The 18095-nt window shown below is 42.2% G+C and overlaps 2 protein-coding genes across 6 annotated transcripts in view; both read left to right on the forward strand.

The window, feature by feature from the left end:
- The window catches only part of REEP3 (receptor accessory protein 3), a 35711-nt gene extending 27940 nt beyond the window's left edge, over positions 1-7771 (forward strand). The window contains exons 6-9 of one of the 3 annotated variants that reach the window (XR_003572641.1): positions 309-453; positions 2861-3027; positions 3790-5381; positions 5470-7771. Coding sequence is in view for 2 of the 3 variants with exons in the window: in XM_027896473.1 (XP_027752274.1) it covers positions 309-453; positions 2861-3027; positions 3790-3846 (369 nt within the window). In the remaining variant the exon portion in view is untranslated. Of the gene's footprint in view, positions 1-308; positions 454-2860; positions 3028-3789 lie in introns of all 3 variants that reach the window. The other 2 variants (XM_027896473.1, XM_027896474.1) reach the window with 2 other exon arrangements.
- A 2353-nt stretch (positions 7772-10124) lies between these two features.
- Positions 10125-18095, forward strand: part of LOC114063900 (solute carrier family 22 member 15-like) — a 22146-nt gene continuing 14175 nt past the window's right edge. For 2 of the 3 annotated variants that reach the window (XM_027896470.1, XM_027896471.1), the window contains exons 1-5: positions 11450-11955; positions 15128-15260; positions 15901-16065; positions 16875-16946; positions 17632-17761. In XM_027896470.1, the coding sequence (XP_027752271.1) occupies positions 11830-11955; positions 15128-15260; positions 15901-16065; positions 16875-16946; positions 17632-17761 (626 nt within the window). In that variant the 5' untranslated portion in view covers positions 11450-11829. Of the gene's footprint in view, positions 10220-11449; positions 11956-15127; positions 15261-15900; positions 16066-16874; positions 16947-17631; positions 17762-18095 lie in introns of those variants that run through there. The other variant, XM_027896472.1, reaches the window with a different exon arrangement.

An 18095-nucleotide genomic window follows, 5' to 3' on the forward strand; every position in this document is an offset into this window, starting at 1 on the left:
ATTTCTGATGGGTGTTTCTTTTCAAACCCTTCCTCTCACCCAAGGAGCCCTTATTTGCTCAGGTTAAAGGAGTGCAGTGAGGCATCTGTGATGGAACTGCCAGTTTATGTGTAACTTTGCCATCTAAGAGCGACCTCCAGTTGAACTTGGGTGAAAGCAATACCTAAAGCAAATGTAAATCTGCTGCATGTGTATGTTCTGTGTTTTGTAGTGCAGCGAGGAAGCATGGGCTTAAACACCTTAACCCCAGCTGAGCAGCAAAGTTAAACCTGTGCTGTGCTTTCAAGGACCCTGTTGTTGTATTTCAGAGCCAGGGTGCAATAACTGAGAAGCTGAGGAGTTTCAGTATGCACGATCTGACCACTATACAAGGAGATGAGCCTGTGGGACAGCCCTATCAGACCTTACCAGAAGCAAAAAAGAAAACCAGAGCCTCTACAAGTGAATCTTCAGGTATGTATCTGGGTTTTTTTCTAGCTAAAAGAACACCAAGGCACAGGTGGAAAAGCAGAAATAAATTTACCCCATCTCTAAATGGAAAAGGCCTCAAATAATTCCACTGAAACAGAGTAGATGTGGTCAAAATACAAGCTGAGAAATCCTATCTGATTTTTTTCCACAGCCACTCTGTGTAGTCATACTGTGCTCATTACTCCTGTCTTTGCCAGTTGGCAACAAGAATTCCTTGGCAAAGTAAAACTTAATTGGAAGTAAAAAAATATGTAAGTGGTGTTTCTGTGACAGATGTAAAAAATAAACATGAAAATATATCGGAGCTCAATAAATAAAAAGGGAAAATTAATGGAAGGTCCTTGGGCGTGAAATGATAGATCAAAATGTGGAGTTGCTGATGGTGGTAGGACTAATGAAGGCACTGAGTTGTCATATCAGCACTCAGAAGACACTGTGTGGTGACCAATACATGGCTTTGTTCAGAGAGATTATTTTACTGTTATATTGTTGTTGTCATCATCACTTTGCTGTCGAGGCTGTGACGCTTGAAGGAAGGTTTAGGTGGAAGACTGACAACTGCACCTTTTGAAATGATGGGGCTGCAGTGTAAAGGAGTTGATATTTCCCACAGAAGAAGTAGGTCTGGTCTGTTTTTTTTTCACCTAAACCTGTCATTTGTTCTCATTCCATTTCTGGGAGGGGTGATTCTTGTAGTACAAGGAATTCCAGGAATCATGTGGCAGGCCATGGTGCTTCTGAGGGACAGATGTCCAGCTGAATGGCTCTAAGCTGAACTGCACATCCCACCTATGCAGGGCAGTGTATGGCCCAGGTCTCCTGGCTGGAGAGAAAGCCAGGAATTCATCAGGGCCTGCATTAGGGATGATATCCCTTCAGCTGTTGTGCAGGGGCTGTTCTTCAGTAAAAGAGCATTAGTTATCTACTTGCAATAGCTTGAAAATGCTCTAAATTTAATTAAAAAGAAGGATTCAGTTTATACTGTTTGAATCTCACCATCAGTGACTATAATCTTAAATATCAAAAAGCTTTCTATGAGCTAGTTGAATTTCATTGCTTCTGCTCCTGGACCCAGATCTTAAGATACACCTCTCATGTTTTCTTTGAATTTTCTTCAGCATTAGAATTTTTAAAAAATAGATCAAACCACAGATGGATTTAGGAAAGCTGTGTAGCAATATTTGGTTGTGCTTAGCAGGATGTTGGGTTTTTTTGCCATTGTGCTGGGAGTTTTGTGCAGATTGACTGGAAAGGCCTAGTTGTAGGACATTGTTCATAGGAGGGCTGAGCTGTCAGGATGCTTGCTGTGAAAAGGGCAAAGGTGATGGTGATGCATCAGAAAAGGTGCTACAAATAGAGATAAGGAAGTACTGGTGTCACTGCAAACATCCCTGGTCAGAAATGGAGTAAGAGAGTCAATTCAAATCTGCCATATGGAAAAAGATGAGTTGAAACTATTGGAAGCAGAGATGTGTTCCCTCTGGAATGGCAGAAGAGGTAAGTCTACCTGAAGTAGCTGTGGAGTGGGTGAATGTGATTGTAATTTCAGGAACAAAGAGAGAGTTGAGGAAAAGAATCCAGTTAAACAGAAATAAAATATTGGCTTAAGATGAAAGGTATGCTGGTCATTTGTAAAGTTTGTTTTGGAGTTTTGAAGGTGTTCCTGAGTGTTACAGCCCTTAGGTTATGGAATGACCTTACAGAAGGAGAGTTTGGTGGGGGAAAGAACCAGTCTGGATTTGGATGCTTTGTGGCAGGGCTGTGGTGGGGGTTCAGGGCAGCTGGACCCCAAGGAACTTTTCCAGATGAGTTTTTAAGCAGTTTGTGCCCTCTAGTGAGAGTTTTGGGTAGTAATCTTGGTCCTGTTTTTGCAGGATGTAAACAACCCTTAACAGTACTTTGATGTGTTACCCAGCTGAAAGGAGCTTTGGTTTTAAATATGCAGAGAGGGATGTGAGCATGAATAAAGATCCTGTGAGTGGTTTCTATGATCCTATGGAATGGTTTGGACTGGAAAGGACCTTTGAAGATTTATCTAATGTAACTTCCTTCTCATATGAATTGTGTCCAGAAACCTTAAGTACTCCTCATTATGACCACTGGGGTTTTTGCAGTTCATTTTAAAGCAGAAGATGGTGGCAGACTGAGGGTTTCAGTTTTGACAACTGAGGAACCATGGCATTACACACTTGATTATGGAATCAAATTGTCTATTCCTTACAAATGGCAGAATTAGAAGTAAGAAGCTCCTGGCATGTTCCCTGTTTTGAAGTAGCTGATACACTGACCATATAGTTTAAAGGAGTAAATACTGTGTGCTAAAGATGAAACTCGTGGCTTTCTTTGAAAGCTAAAAAAGTTACATCTACTTCTTATTAAACATTTTTTAAAAAAATTTTTTTAAAAGGTTACAAAACACCACTGGAAAAAAATGCTGGAGATGATAAAACAGATGAAGAGATGGAGGGGACACATTCAGAGGATGAAATGTTTGCTCAGAGAGGCCTTCGAAGAACTCAGAGCATGAAGTCTGTGAAAAGTAAAGGCCGTAAAGAGGCAAGTATGATCCTGCGGAGTTACTGAGTTGGTCCAGTGTACCTTGGTGTTCTTAATAGTGCAGAAATTGATTCTTAATCTTGGAAGAGTTATCAGTGATAACTGGACTGTAGAATGATAAATGGAGAACGAAGTGCGTGATAATATCTAAGCTTGGGGCTTTTGTACTTTGGAGCGTTCAGGGGAAATACAGAACTGAAATGAATTTGAGAGAGGAACAAGGGAGAGGAGATGAAATACACTCTGTGCTTACAATGCTGATTCCTACACCACCAAGCCCAAATTCGAGGAACTGCTCACCTTGAAAGGGCTGTGGAGAGTGGTATTGTCACCTGCACGTCATGCACACTTCAACATCTGCTATTTAATGGATTAAAGAAGATTCTGAATTTTGTCGTTCCCATAGACATATGGCCTGCTTTGACTCTTTGTGCTCCACAAAGAGAAGATTTGAGGTAGGGTTCAAAGTGCTTTTTATTTGTATGTGCCACAGAATTTAAAGCTACTTCAGGATAAAGCTCTGTGGAGTCTCACAAAAGTTTGTGGGTAATTCCAGGAAAACAGTTGAGACTTACTCGTCTGGCCTAATTCTGTTGAAACTGCATCTTACTCAGTCATAGGTAGATTCTCTTAATGAGACTGTGGAGTGTCCAAAGCACATTTAAAGACATCTGCTAAATGGGATTAGTGGAGAGGTAAAAAATATTTCTGCCTTATGTGACTCAACTCCTTGTTAAGTTGTGGGTTTGTTTCTCCCCTCAGATACGATACGGATCCCTGAAATACAGAGTGAAGAAGAGACCTGTTGTCTACTTCTGAGTGCGTTGCACAATGCCTGCAAGACAAACTGCTGTACTCTGATAACTTGAATTCAGTGTGTCAAGTGTTACAGACCTGTGTATGATTCATATATGAGTATGTATGGATAGATACAGTAGGACTTGGTTTTGTGAGCCCAAGTGATGAGATAAAGTATTACTCTGCTCTTCTGTAATTGCTTATTGTTTAGATTTAAGTCTGGACAAGTTATGGTATGAATTTCAGCACTCCTCAAAGGGGGGGGTTAAATGAGTAACAGGAAACAACAGCCTTGTGCCAGAGGTACTGAACTGACAAAAATAACTGCAACTCCAGTTGAATTAGAGGAAGTTGTAAGTATTTGGAGCTTGTGAAAATGGAACCCGTAGTGTCCCCAAGTTTACATGGAAAGATAGATATACTTGAAATACTCTTCTGAGCTACAATTCCTGAGAAGACCCTTGTGTAATTTTTAAAAGTACACTCTCGAGGACAGTGGATGATGGTGGGAAAGGAAAAGGAAAGGCGAGGTTCGATAGGACACATCCTAAAACATCATCATCTTGCATCATGTTGCCAAGATTAACAAATGTATATCATTCTAACAGGTGCAAACTGTGGGTACATATAGCACTTTATGCAAAACCATGTAGTTTTGCACACTCTTAATAATTGACAACTGCACATGTAATTTTAGCGACTTGATAGGTTGAATGCCAGCAATTCTTGTATTTCTAAAATTTATTGCTTAAGTACAGTTAGGAGGCTGTAGATAATTGCTACTAACAATATAATCAGGTGCCTTTCTGTGTATTATAAGGCTGTGTGACTTTTGTCTGTGTGGGGTTTTTTGGTTATTTTTTTTTTAAATTTTGTGTCTGTCTTCCTCCTTTACGTAGAGAAATGTAACATGATTTAAATCAGTTTTTGGTTAAAATTGTGGTAAGTGAAACTTGTAGCAATTCCAGTGCTAGACCTCAGGGATCTGCTCAGCCCATCAGCTGTGTGTTAGAAGTCACGCCAACATGAAAGCATGTGTGATAGATGAGTCAGGCCCTGGTTTGGTTTTGCTCTACATTGCTTTAAGAATGAATATATATATATATATTTTAGAACATTTGTGTATATATTTCATATCATGTGTGGATCCTAAAATGGTCTGTGTAGTACCTTTTTTGCTAAAGTTATTACTAAATAATTTGCATATAAGTATCTTTTTCTAAAAATGTAGTTGATTTAGTCAGCCATTCTATAACCTAGAGTCCCATGGCATATCTGCACAGAGATGAATTTTGGAATGTCCTTCAAGGCAGGGACTTGTGACAATGACTTTTTTAGGTCGTCTCTGGTTCTATTTTCTGCGATTCTGAGAATTAGGTTGATTTCAGTTTTCCGTGTGACTGTATTTCTACTGTGGATTCAGGGAGAAATCACCCACTTTTTGCAGATAGTATTTTATTATATATCATGGGGAGAGATGGTGTTGGTTTCCTTGAAGAGAAAATGGCATGTGACTTGTCTTACCCTTGGATCTCTGACTCCAGTCCTTCCCCCAGGTATTGACAGTCATCTGCAAGTCTATTGCAGTGGTCTTAAACACGTTCCCAAGGCTTGAGCCACTGCAGTTCCTTTTCTCTGTTGCAGCTGCAGTAGTTCCCTGATGGTGGGCACTTACTGCCCTGTTGGTACACACCGGCACTCGGAGTAGCCTGCTGCATCCTTCAGGCCGGAGCTGGGATTGTGTGGATACACGAGCAGCTGCTCTGCATGGCACTGCGGCACTCCCTGGCTGTGAGGGGTGTCTGTAAACCCAGTGCTAAGCTGTGCTCAAGCACCACGGGAATGGCACAGTGCTCTAACATATCCAAGCTTTAATACACCCGAGGAAGTTCAGTGCTGTAGTGAGAAGTCCCAGCAGTCCATGTGTGATTACAAGTCTTAAGCTTGGATTGCTTTACTCAGACACAGTTCCGTATCAGAAGGCAGGAAGGCCTTTCTCTCCCAAGTGAGTACAGTGCAGAAGTCCTGTCCTCTAGCCAAGACTGCACCTTGTGATCCAGCTTTTACAAGGAACTGCTGTCTGTGGGGAGGGAGTGATCACGAAGCAGCCTCCTCAGGGTGTGGGAGTCCCTTCTGCCCCAGGAATGTTTGCGCTTCTCATCTGTTTCCCTGAGTGCAAGGAGAGGCTGTGTGTGTGTTAAGGTGTGTCAGACCTTAGAGGAAGCTGAAGCTTTTGCATTTGCATCTCACCCCTCTCTGAACATTCAACTAACCTGGGATGGAATCTCTGATTTAATGTCCAGCTGAGTGTCTTCCTTGAGCACTTGCTGCTGCATTTTGCTGTAACTCATCAGGCTTGTTTTTATCAGCCAGCATGGCAATAAAATGGTCATTTTTCTACAAATCAGAATCCTGCATGAAAGGAGCAGGGTAAACCCTTCTTTCAGAAATACAGTTCGTGTTACAGGTTCACATAGATCCTCTTTTGGGAGTTGTGTTTTTAACACACTTCCAGAGCTGGAGGTCAGTTGAGAATTTTGGGTTCTACCACACTCGTGTCAGGAAGTTGCTCTTTGTGTCTCTGTGTACCTGAGGCTGTAACTTGGAGGAGACTTAACCTGATAACTCAGTTGGCTAAGTAAACTCTTTCTGAACTTTGCATGGAAGTAGGAAAGATGGCAGAATTATTCATATTCATTACTGTTTCCATTTAAATGCACTTTGGTTCTCTCAGATACTGTCTTGAGTGACCCAGCTCCCAGGGTTTTCCTAGCTGTCTTGTTCAGTCCAATATCCAACTGTAAAATTCTTTTCTTGACAGCCTGATTTTGCTCTTTGAATTCATCCTGAAACTGGTTCACTGTTTATCATCTTGATTTTTTTCCTCTGGCTGTTTGTTGTCAGCTGATGCTTGGCAGAGCACAATGGCACGGTTAGCTTTCCTCCCAATTTGCTTTTTGAATTTAGTTGGGTTTTGAAATACTACACAATTGTTTAAACTTTGTGTACAGAGAATTTTCAAAGTTTTCTTGCCTTAGCAACTGCAGAAGTGATCTGCCTAGCTCTAGCCAGTAAACTTGTAGGAAAAAATGTTAAAAGTTGATGTTTACTTTAACATTCTGTTTGGTCTTGGACTGTAAAATGTAGTTCCTGTCAAATTGGATAACCTTCTGCTCAGAGCATTTCTTGAGAATTGATGGACGGCCACCAACAGGACTGCTAATGTAGTTAAAAACTTACACAGAGGTTAAAGGTGCTGTAAAAAAGAATATGTATTTCTGTTTCAATCACATCAAGGTTTCAAGCCTTTCCAAAATATATGTGAACTGACTCAGAGTTCTGAGCAAGAACCTGCTGTACATGTTAAAATACCCATGTTTGAGATGAGGATTAAATTGCTGGCTTCAGCTGCAAATAATCTTAGGCCAGACTCTGATTACAATGTAATTGCCAATATTGTGAATGTCTTTGGCATATGAAAGTAACTGAATAATATCCAAGATACATTTTACAAACTATAATGAATTTTAAGTGAACAGAAGATAATTTGATGAAACAGAATGGTGAAGAAAATGCTGGATGCATTTAAAACTCTCTTTATGATAAAAACGTGTTTTATTTTTGGTGTTGCTTTTATTAATGGGAAGCTGGTATTTTTAAGTATTTTTATACAAAGATGTGTATGTGCAAAGGCAATACTTTACCATTTTTCAAGAACTTGTATTTTTAAATGCTATAGACCAGAGACTGTCTCCATTTGGACTGAAGTTAGTAGCTTTAAAAAAATGCAATGTAAGCTTTAATTTTTATATTGTAATAATAACTTGCTGATGACTTGTTTACATATTTGTAGGAGGGAAGGCTTTGTTATGGGTTGACTTATCTTGATGCTCTCTTTAATAAATGCTGCTTTGAGCAGGATGCAATGGATATTTTATTACCTGAATTATGATTAACAAACCACTCAGTACGTGATCTGTGTTCTGTTATTTATCATAATGGTTCCAGTAACAAAACAATCCGTCTAAACTTTGGAGAGACTTTTAAAACTCTTTGAAGTGTGACTGAACTGCCTTGGAGGTTCTGCTGTGGAGGCTGAAGCTGATTTACACCAAAATGAAACTTACCCTGGGAAAGGCAACTTGAAAACGGTCCAACGTTACCTGTTTGAGATGTTTGGTTCAGAATAAATTCAAATTGAGATGTTTCGTGTTCCAAAGGATACACCTTCCTGGGGAACTGTTGGACAGCAAACTGATTTGGGTTTGTATTTCCTAGGCAGAGTTCTTGAGGTGACCTAGAGAAGGAAGGTGAACTTGGCCCTTTTCTTTTCAATCAGCTCAAATAAGCTGTTTAACACCCCTCCCAAAAACCAATCCAAAACCTCAGTGTCCATGTTCTCTGGACCTTGTTTGCAAGGCTTCCTGACTTACTGCCTCAAAGGAAAGAATTTCTTATTAATATTTATTGAGGAGAAGGACTTGAGAGACAGCAGTGATAAATAAAAGCATTATGAAAATCCACCTGACTGGAAGGGACTGTGCAGTGATTCAGTTCCCGATGTCAGAGCAGTTCATACAGTACAAACCCCCTGCCAAAAAATTGTGGGTGTCAGAAAACAATGCTGACCTTTTCTCCTATATTTGTTCAACTGATGTTTAGCAGGCAGCAAGAACATTCCTGAATGTGGGCTAAAACCTGTCCTGCTGTGTAAGTGATGCTCTGGTGAGACCCACTCAGGGAATCGTTAGCTGGTGATTCTAAAACAGTGCTGGGTACGTATGTCTTAGGCTGAAACATTAAAGGTGAAACAGGTGCAGCAACAATGGGGACAGGTCTTTTGGGGGCTCTTTATTTGGAGTTTTTGGGCATTGTGTATTTTCCACACTAACATGAGAAAACAGATGTTGGAATATGAGGGGAAACCTAGTAGTTCTTGTAAAATCAGTAGACTTCCAAAACGACTATGGTCCTTTCTGTAGCTGTATTCAGGAATGGAACAGAAGCCTGTCTTACGTCTGCCTGCCTTTGCCAAGGTTCAGTGACAGATTGCGCTGTCTGAATTAGGGCAGGAATCAGAAAAACAGCTGGAGCATAGACTGCAGGGACCTCAGAATGTAGGATTTCACTGCTGTCTGCCAATGTATGGTGACTACGTGCATGAGGAAGCTTAGAAATTATTTAGAAACTTCCTTTCTTCCAGGCTGTCCCAGTTCCAAGGTAAGCAGCACTTTGACCCTCACTTAGCTGTTCCTGGCCAACAAACTAGCTCTGCTGTGTGGCACCTGCTGCTTTTTTTTGGGGAGCTGTGCTGTGACAGCCAATCTTTCTACTAATTTTAGTTCTCCTGGACTAAGAATACTAAGGGGAGGTCATCCTAATTTACTGCCTCAAAGGATTTCTTAATAGGGCTGAGGAGAGAGACTTAAAAAAAAACCCAAAGCAAAACTAAACCCCTGTATAAAGTTAGTGTAATAGTAAAAGCTCCACCTTTAAACGTAATGGTAGGAAAAATGCAAATGTAACTGTGTGTTAGTCTTGAAGGAATTGCACCAAACAAGGCCACTCACTGTGCTTTTGTCAAACACCTTAATTAATGATAGTTAATGTCTCTATTCTTAAAACTGGACTTGGCAACTTGAAAGGAGTTTCTCCTGTTGTCTGTAGGGTGTGGAGCTTTTTGGTGTCACCCTGCAAGCTGGATGAAAGCCACAGGGTGAAGAGAATATTTCTGGTAGTTCAAATTGTTTATTGAATTGGCAGGGCAGCCTCCTGGTTCAGTAGGTGCCCAATTACCACATGACTAGAGACAGCAGCCCGGGGAAAAGGCTACTGAGCAAAATTACCTTTGGTAGCAGCCTGCAATTATCTAGTCTAGATGAAATCCTGATAAAGAACACTGCTGCTCTTAAAATCCAGATTCTGAAAGAGAGCTGCTCTCGTTTTCAAACAGCTCTGGCACTGCCGGGCTCTTCTGCTCTCTGCAGGGATGTCTCCCGCAGCACCCCGTGAGTGCCTTTTTGCTGGAGAGGAGATGTGGCCGTTTCCCGGAGCATCCTGCCTGGAACCACCTCCTGCCTTGGCAGCTTTTTCTTCCTGGAGCGGCGGGGAGGTTGTTCCCCACGCCTGGTGCGGATGCTCCGCGCTCTGCCCGCCTGGCTCGGCTGTGGCGGCGCCCGGTTCTGCCGGCGGGCCGGCAGCGGGTGAGGCTTTACGGCCGGGGCGGAGCTCGGCTCGGCGGGGCTCGGCTTATCCCGGCTGGGCGCGCTCCGGGCGGGCCATGGCGGCGGGGCTGGAGCGGGAGCTGGGGCTGGACGTGGAGGAGGCGCTGGCGGCGGCGGGGCCGTTCGGGCGCGGGCAGCGGCGCCTCACGGCCCTGCTGGTGCTGCTGCAGGTGAGGGCGCGGCGGGACCCCCTGCCCTCCTTTCTCTCTCCGTTTGCACAGCCCGGGCACCATCGCGGGGATGGCGGTGCCGCTCCCGGGCACATTCCCGTTTCCCGCGCCCCCCCGGGCTGCAGGGGCTCGGGAATGCCGCCGGGAAGCGGTGTCAGGGCGGGAGCCGGGGCTCTGTGTCCCCCCAGCTCCTCCGCCTCCGAGGACCGTCCCCTGCTCCGCTGCTCCCTCCCTTCGCCGCTGTGTGCCCGCAGGCGTCCCCTTGGAGCCCCGCTTGGCTTCGTGGGCGTTCCAAAACGGATTTGGTCCTTTTCCAAGGAGCCTGTCAAACCTCTCTCTTACCTCAGTGGTGTCTTGCGTGCTTAACTTCTCAAAGTTTATGATGTGTTTTCCTTATTCCTGTGCACATCTTTTTATCTTGTTCGCTTTTTAAAGAGTACCTTTTATGCTTTTCCTGATGAGGGAAATGGAGTCTAAGTACAACAATTTTTTTTTTTTGTTTCTCTTTCCTTTTTTCTCTTTTTATCTCTTCTGAAAGCGATATGCAAAGTGCTGTCTTTAAATAGTGCCCACACCCCAGCATGCAAATATTTATATGTTTCACTCCCTTAGTTTTCTTGCTTCCTCTTGTCAGTGCAGCTTTACATTTTGATCTAAACACCGTTGGGAGGGAGGGAGATTGTGCTGATTGATGGTTTTCTTTGTAACTTGTTTCTGCAAGAGTGTCCAAGGTAAGCACAGGATTAGATGGCACATTAAACCAACATACAGCCAAATGCACCATCTGAAGACTTGTGGCCTAATGAAGGGAACCATTCTGGAGTCAAAACTTTTCCATCGGCAGTGACATGCAAAAAATCACTAATATGTGGATATGCTTAGGGATAATATTATTTTAAGTTAGAAAAAATAAAATCATGTGCAAAGCCTGGAAGACATTCAAAACATCTTGAAGCTCATCTCAATGAATAAATATTCTCATAAGGGTCTCTTTTTATAAAAATCTTGTTTACGCCTGCACATTCTAGTTTTCCTGATGGTCAGGTTAAGGATTCAGTCCTTGAAATGGAAAGAACTAGCAAAAACTTTAAAAAATATAATATTAGATTTCTTTTTCACTTTTTTTTTTTTCTTTTTTGGGGGGTTGTTTTTTGTTTGGGTTTTTTTTGCATGTGTGTGTATTTCTTGACTTGTCACTGCAGGTTCTATTCTTTTAATATAGTAAGTAAAACTTCTATGTGTAAAAAATGTAAGTATTCTCACCTATGAAACTGTAATGAAGTTTTTAATATCTTCCTTTCCTATGACTGGCTAATAACTGCAAGAACAAACTGAACAACTCCACAACAGGGAGGAGGGTGTCAAGATGAGTCTTCCCTTGGAAGTGCACCAGCCTCTCTGGAGTGGTACTTGCTGTCCCGACAGCCTCCATGGTTGCATTTGGGGATTTAGACACAGTAGGCTGACTGTGTTTTCTTTGGGATGCTGGGTAAAGGGGAATTGTTAATTGTTAGTTTAATGAAGAGCCTGCAATATTCCATCAGGTCTCTTGGGGTTGTTCAGGGTCAGTGATTGTGTTTTATTTTAAGGTATACGTGGCTTGCCAGTCGATGCTTATTGTGCTCGTGGGAGCTGTGCCCAAGTACCATATCGACCAGGAGGGAATTCCAGCGAGCAGAGCTGAGCTTGCCAAGCACATCCATTTTGCCAGTAACTTCACGTCCATCGTCACCGAGGCAAGTACTTCCTTCAGTGTAATCACTTCTCTTCTTGGGATTTGTGTCACTGGTGCAGGACATGGCACATGGAAAAGCCAAGCAGGGCTTAGTGCAATCTTCTGCTTATGCTACTAAAAATCTTTGGAATCCACCATTTGGCTCTTTCATTTTATTATTTTTAAATCAGAAAGTATGTGACTGAATTTTTAGTTTCATTTTCCTACAGTAAATCTAATACTTATTTAGGTTAAACTTCCTGTATATTATTTATTTTGTTTTCAGCTATACCTTGAGCTGTTTTAGAAAGTCATTATTAATGAAGAATGATAATTTAATTCCAGTTTATAACGGGAATTTAGGATGAGCTCTTTCTAATGTCTGTTTAATGCTGAGAGAGGTTCAGTCTGTTGTGTCTGCACAGTCTGCTGTGCATGTAAGCTTGGCCATGAGTTGCATTAGTTCCTTACAGAAGATACATCTTAAAAATGAAACCAGTGTGGAAATGGAACTCGTGCACCACGTCTGGATATTTTAATGTGTGGTGAGAGCAGGGGATGGAACAGACTGAAGTTTTCTGAGGGGGACAGAAGCTTTACTCTTCATCTTAATGCCTTATGAATTCCAGGCAAGAGGCTCTGCTTGCTTTTCCCTGGTCCCCTGGCTGTAACCGCCCAGACAGGCACGAGTGACCTGAGCAGTGCTGCCAGTGCCAGGAAACAGGCTGTGTGGGTGACTGGGCTGGTGGCCTGAACTGCTGGAGTTCTGCTGCTGGAATTCCTGGAGCAGTTCTCAGTAAACTCCTATAGGACAGGTTAATCCTTGGTGTAACTGGTGCCAAATTTTGCTTCCTTCCCGTTATCTCAAGTGTGATGCTTACCTTGGGGAAATGTAGTGACTAAACCCAAGGAGGAATGATGCAATATTGGATCATATCCTCTGTCAGAAACAGAATTTTTTGATTAGCAAGATCACTCTTCGGTTGCAGACTTCCAGCAGGATGCTTGATATGGGGTGCTTAATTTATAACCAGAAATCATCAAATTTTTACTAAGACTGTGTTTTGAAATGTAGGAGCCAGTGTCCCTATTTTCAAAATATGTGCTAATTCCCAAGATTCATCAAAACAAATCTATGTTCCCATGTGTTTTGGTAACTTTAGGATTTTTTAAAACTATATTGTTAACAGTCTTCTTATGGAATCTTTAGATGTTGAGCAGCATTTTGCTGTAAATCACACTGCCACGTGGATATAAAGAGCTGAGGATGTGTTTTGGTGAGAGCAAAATTGGCAACACTTTTGTTGGCCAGCTACAGTTAATTTTGAAAAATATTTAACAAGTTCCCTTTGTACCAATAAAATAGATAGATAGATGCATTCTTTTAAAAGTTACGTTCTTCACAGCTCGTTGGACATTTTAAATACAAACATGCATCCACCAAGCAGCACAAGGAACAGTTGGCAAAAGCAATATTTCCTGGTTCTGCCCTGAGAAAGGAAGCTGCTTCCGTAAAGTTTATTTTCTTTATTTTGGTGTTGGAGATTAAACTTCGTGGAGCTTAAATATTCTTGGTTCTGTTCTGGTTTGACAGGGGCATTGTTCTCAAAAAACCTCCAGAGCTTGAGTTCTGCTTCAAGAACATTGTAATTATTTTGGCATAACTAAGAATTCAGAAATAATAGCTCAAGCTTAGTTTTTGAAAAATACAGTTGTTAGGATTGCTCTTGGGACTGGCATCAACTCAGTCCCCTTCTTTAACAAGCGATGGTGCTTAGGAAGGTGAGCTCAGAATTGGACAGTGAGTTCAGGAACTTCTACATTTGGTGTAGAAATGGTCCCTTACTTTTAAGAAGTGGATTTTTGCAACCATATCCAGGAGCATAAAGTTGTGTTGTCTCTTGTATCAGCCTGAAATACTCTGCAGACAAGAACAGGGAGTTTGAAATGTGTGTAGTGTGGAGTGCTAGAGTGGAGGAGGAGTGCTCTGTGCCTTGGAGAGCACATGCAGTGATATTTTTATACTTTAATTTTCCTGAGGGTTTGTGCCCAAGGGTATTTCATTGTTGAAGTCCCCTCAGAAAGTTAAGATACTATAAGTTTTGGGGCTACATATTTATCCAGTGTGACACTCATCTACTTTTTTGGAAGTAAATTTTCCAGTAAATACCCTGGGAATTATTTTAAATATTAAAATAATGATGAAATAGTTCTATAGATAAAGCTTTGTGTTGAATTAGTTAATTTCCTTTCCTGGAAAATGACTTAGGATTTTCTGATTCCTCGCCAAGCTGGTGGGGTCAGCAGTGTTTGTAAGTCCAACGGTGTGTTTCTGTGAGCGTTGACTCTCCTTGTCTGTGGCACAGGGGCTGCTCAAGCTCTCTGTGTGCCTTGCCCCAGCAGGAAACAGTATTTCATTCTGATTTCAACCCACTCTGAGTTAATTTTCTTCTCTGCTGATGATTTTTGGTTGCGCTGCCTCAGTTTAGCTTTTGGATGAGGTACAAAGTCCACTTTGTGAAGAAACCCGTGATGCATTTCTAACTTGGGTTTGGCTATGAATGTGCATGTGCAGTGAGACACTAAAACACCAGTGAGTAGTCTATAAGTAGTTCTTGGCATTTTTATTGAACGAGGACATTTTTCCATAATCCCCTCCTGATTCTCTTCAGGAGTTCAGTGTGTGTACGGTGGGGAAGGGCACCAGGGATCACTGGTGGTTCAGGAAGCACAGCTGCACAGCATTAACTCTCTGAGTCCTGCAGGACTGAACATGCATTATTCTTGCTAAGGAAGGATTTTTAATACTTGTGCTTTGAAATAGCTGAGTTGGTTCACTACTGAAATGGGTAAGCTGTGAACAGTTCAGACTCTCCTTGTTTTAATAACCTAAGGTAAGCTGCCTGGCCAAAAGCTTGGGAATGGGGTGCAACTAATTGCACTTACCAAGTTTGAAAGATTTTAATGTATTACATGGAAATTTCCTGGGGGAGAGATGTTGGGGTCTGTTAGGGAGGCAAAACGTGGCTACTGTGGGCTTACCTATCAAGCTTTGAATAAAACTTATATGGGATATAAAACAGCAAGTGGGAAATGGCAAGTGAAGAATTTTGATAGATGTTTCATTATTTTTGAGAAAGGCGGCAACTTGATGTTGATACTTTTAATAAGGATGTTCTTTTTGTTTTTGACAGTGGTACCTCATTGACCAAGAAACCTACAAAGTAAGCCTTGCATCATCCCTGTTTTTTGCTGGATTGCTCATTGGAAATATCACATTTGGCCCTTTGTCAGATAAACTGGGCAGGAAACCTGTGTATATCTCAGGTAGGAGTGTTAAAGGGTTTTTCTTTAGCATTCTACATGGATAACATCCCTTTTCGTCCCTGCCCCTGGCCCACCCTGCTCAGAGGCTGCTCGTGGGTCACCTGCTCTGCCAGTGATCTGTGTCAGCTTCTCACCCAAAGTGGAGCAGCACTGACATTGGTCAGTATGAGTGTGCTGAGCAACAGAGATCACAGAATATCCATGGGAGGTGAAAAAAGAACCTGTTTTTGCCATGGTTATCACTACTGGAGCACAGTATTCCACACATTGCCCAACCATAGTGTTCCAAGTAAAAAATAATTTGCCCTTTTTTGGAGGATGAGGGAGAGAATGATATCCCTAAATATCTTTAGAGTGGGTTACTCCTGTCCTGGTGTTCTGTTTTCCAGCTGTGCTTACAACCAAAGGGTCTTTTTGTTTAATGAGAACATTCTGAAGGAAATGTCACCTTTGACACTGCAAACTTCAAGTGTGTAACTTGAAAATTGTTGTAATTTTCATGTTGTAGTGTCAGAAAGCTAAATGCAAGAGATGGGAGATGAGCACTAAAGTCTGCTCGTTATAGTCAGTCACTGACTGTGGTCCCTGCCTTGTTTTGGAGTAACAGAAGTACTAATTCCGTTTTGTTCTGTCTCCACAGGTCTCTTTTTTGATGTCATTTTTGGGTATGTCACAGCCTTAGCTCCGAATTATGACGTATTTGCGGTTTCACGGTTTTTTGTTGGAATTGTGAATGGTGGAATGGCTCTTGTGTCTTTTGTCCTAACACAAGAGTATGTAGGAAAATCATTCTGGTCATTTACAGGTGGGCTTTGGGGTATTTTTAATCACTGTTACTGTGACACATATTGTTCTCTCAGTGCCTTACATTTTAAGTTAATGCAACGTCAAATCAGTTGTGGTATGAATCAGATGAGTGTGATGTGATTCATCCAGGTTCTCATTTTTGTGGGAAAGGTGCCTGAGTAAGGAAGATGGGATTGAGTTTGTTTGATAAGTAGCAAAACTGAGGTTTTCAAACTGGTACACTAATTCCTAAAATTTCTCAATTTGTACACTGTGTTACATTAAAAAAGAAAATAAATGTTTTGGCAGATCCTGCCAGATTCTGCTGTGTGGTACCTTGGGAAGGTATTCTGGGAAGTGAACCACAAAATGAGTTGGTGCCTGGACAGTGGTTTTTCCACTGCGGAATGTGCTGCCCATCCAGTATTTTTAAATGTCCTTTTCTCATATGATACTGCCAAGACTTAAAATAAGTTTAACACTTGGACATCAGACGGTTTCAAAGCTGGAGTAGCTCAGACTGCAATGCCTTTCTGGCAGACACAACATGGGGAAAAACATGGTCCAAATGCTGGCTTCCTGTGTCTGTGATCAGCATATTTCTCTCCCTCATTTATTCAGTTGCCTCTTTCTGCAGTTTTTCTTACTTTTTTCTCTGGACTCCTGGGGGTGTATGAGACAGTTGTGGTTTAGTTATAACCTTTCACTTTTTTTTTTTAAGTACTGAATTTTCCTCTTCTGAGTTCACTTTTTTGACTGTGCCTTCTCTCTCTCTCTCCCCCACCCTTCCTTCTCCCTTGCCCTGTTGTCTCTGTCTGCTCTTCCCAGCTTCCTCCCTGCAGGGCCAACCTCCTGATGGACAAGACAAGACAGGCCATTTCCTGCTGCTTGTTGCTCTGGGTGCTCTGTTCTAGGTGTGCTCAGCGTTGGGAAGGAGGGGCTGAGGGAGAGGGAGCTCCTGGGTGCAGCTCAGCTGTGTCAGAGCAGCTGTCAGGGTGTTGGTGTGAGCTGGGCTTTGTGGGACACAGCTCAGAGTGTGTCCACAAGATCACTGTGTTTGGCTGCAGGAGGTTTGTTGCTGGGCTTTTGAAGTTCCAGTTGACCCCGTATTTTAGATATTTTTATTTACACCTATTCATCAGAAATCTGCTGTAATAAACCTCTGGCTTGGCAGCTGGTTTTGTACTGAGCTCAGTCCTTGTACTTCTGTAACTTCCAGTTTCTGCTCCAGCTTCTATTCAAGGTTTCCCTAACAGACCTAAATAAATCACTTGCTCCCAATACTTCCCCTCCTGTCCTCAGGTTTTCTCTTTAGTCTCTAAGTTCCTGTTAATTTCTTACTTTCTTCTATGTCCCACTCTTTTATTTTTTTAAAGGGGGGGGGGAACCCAACCCTCCCATATATTACACAAAGCTGTTCTTCATTGGGATTGCATGTTACACTTAAGCCAACTGGTTCACCAGTACTGTAAAGATAGCTCATAAAATTGCTATTTTATTGAGGAATTTCAGGCTTCCGCTTTAAGCATTTTTTTCCGTTTTGTCAGTGGTTTCTGTGGTGATTGGTTTGCTCTTGTTTTTTCAGGTTCATTAACCAATTTGACATTTGCAGTTGGCATTGCTGTTTATGCTTTGCTGGGTTACTGCATCAGAGAGTGGCGCTACCTCGCCTTCGTGTCAAACACTCCAGGAGTCTTCTTCCTCCTCCTCTCCTTGTAAGTGGTTCACATGCATTATAATGATAAGAAAAAAATATGCAGCAATTAACAGTTATTACTTCTTGTCACCATTCGAGAGTGGTGTAAAGGAGGGTGATGTTTTTCCGTAGGGTTCCATGAGCCAAGCAAGAGTTAAAACCACGTTATGCAGGAAGGAGGGGTGTGAAGTGAAGCACAAAGTCAGGGTTACGCAGAAGACAAGCTTGTGTTTCTGCATGTTGTTGCAGCTGCGGTGGCCAGCGCTGCAGAGAGCAGCTGTGTGCCAGCTGTCCGAGGAAACTCAGTTACAGATCTGGGAAGGGAAGGGAAGGGAAGGGAAGGGAAGGGAAGG

This window comes from Empidonax traillii, unplaced genomic scaffold (genome assembly GCF_003031625.1).
Source record: "Empidonax traillii isolate 1590-97213 ecotype Southwest subspecies unplaced genomic scaffold, ASM303162v1 scaffold498:size1131258, whole genome shotgun sequence".
In the NCBI taxonomy this organism is placed as follows: Eukaryota; Metazoa; Chordata; class Aves; order Passeriformes; family Tyrannidae; genus Empidonax; species Empidonax traillii.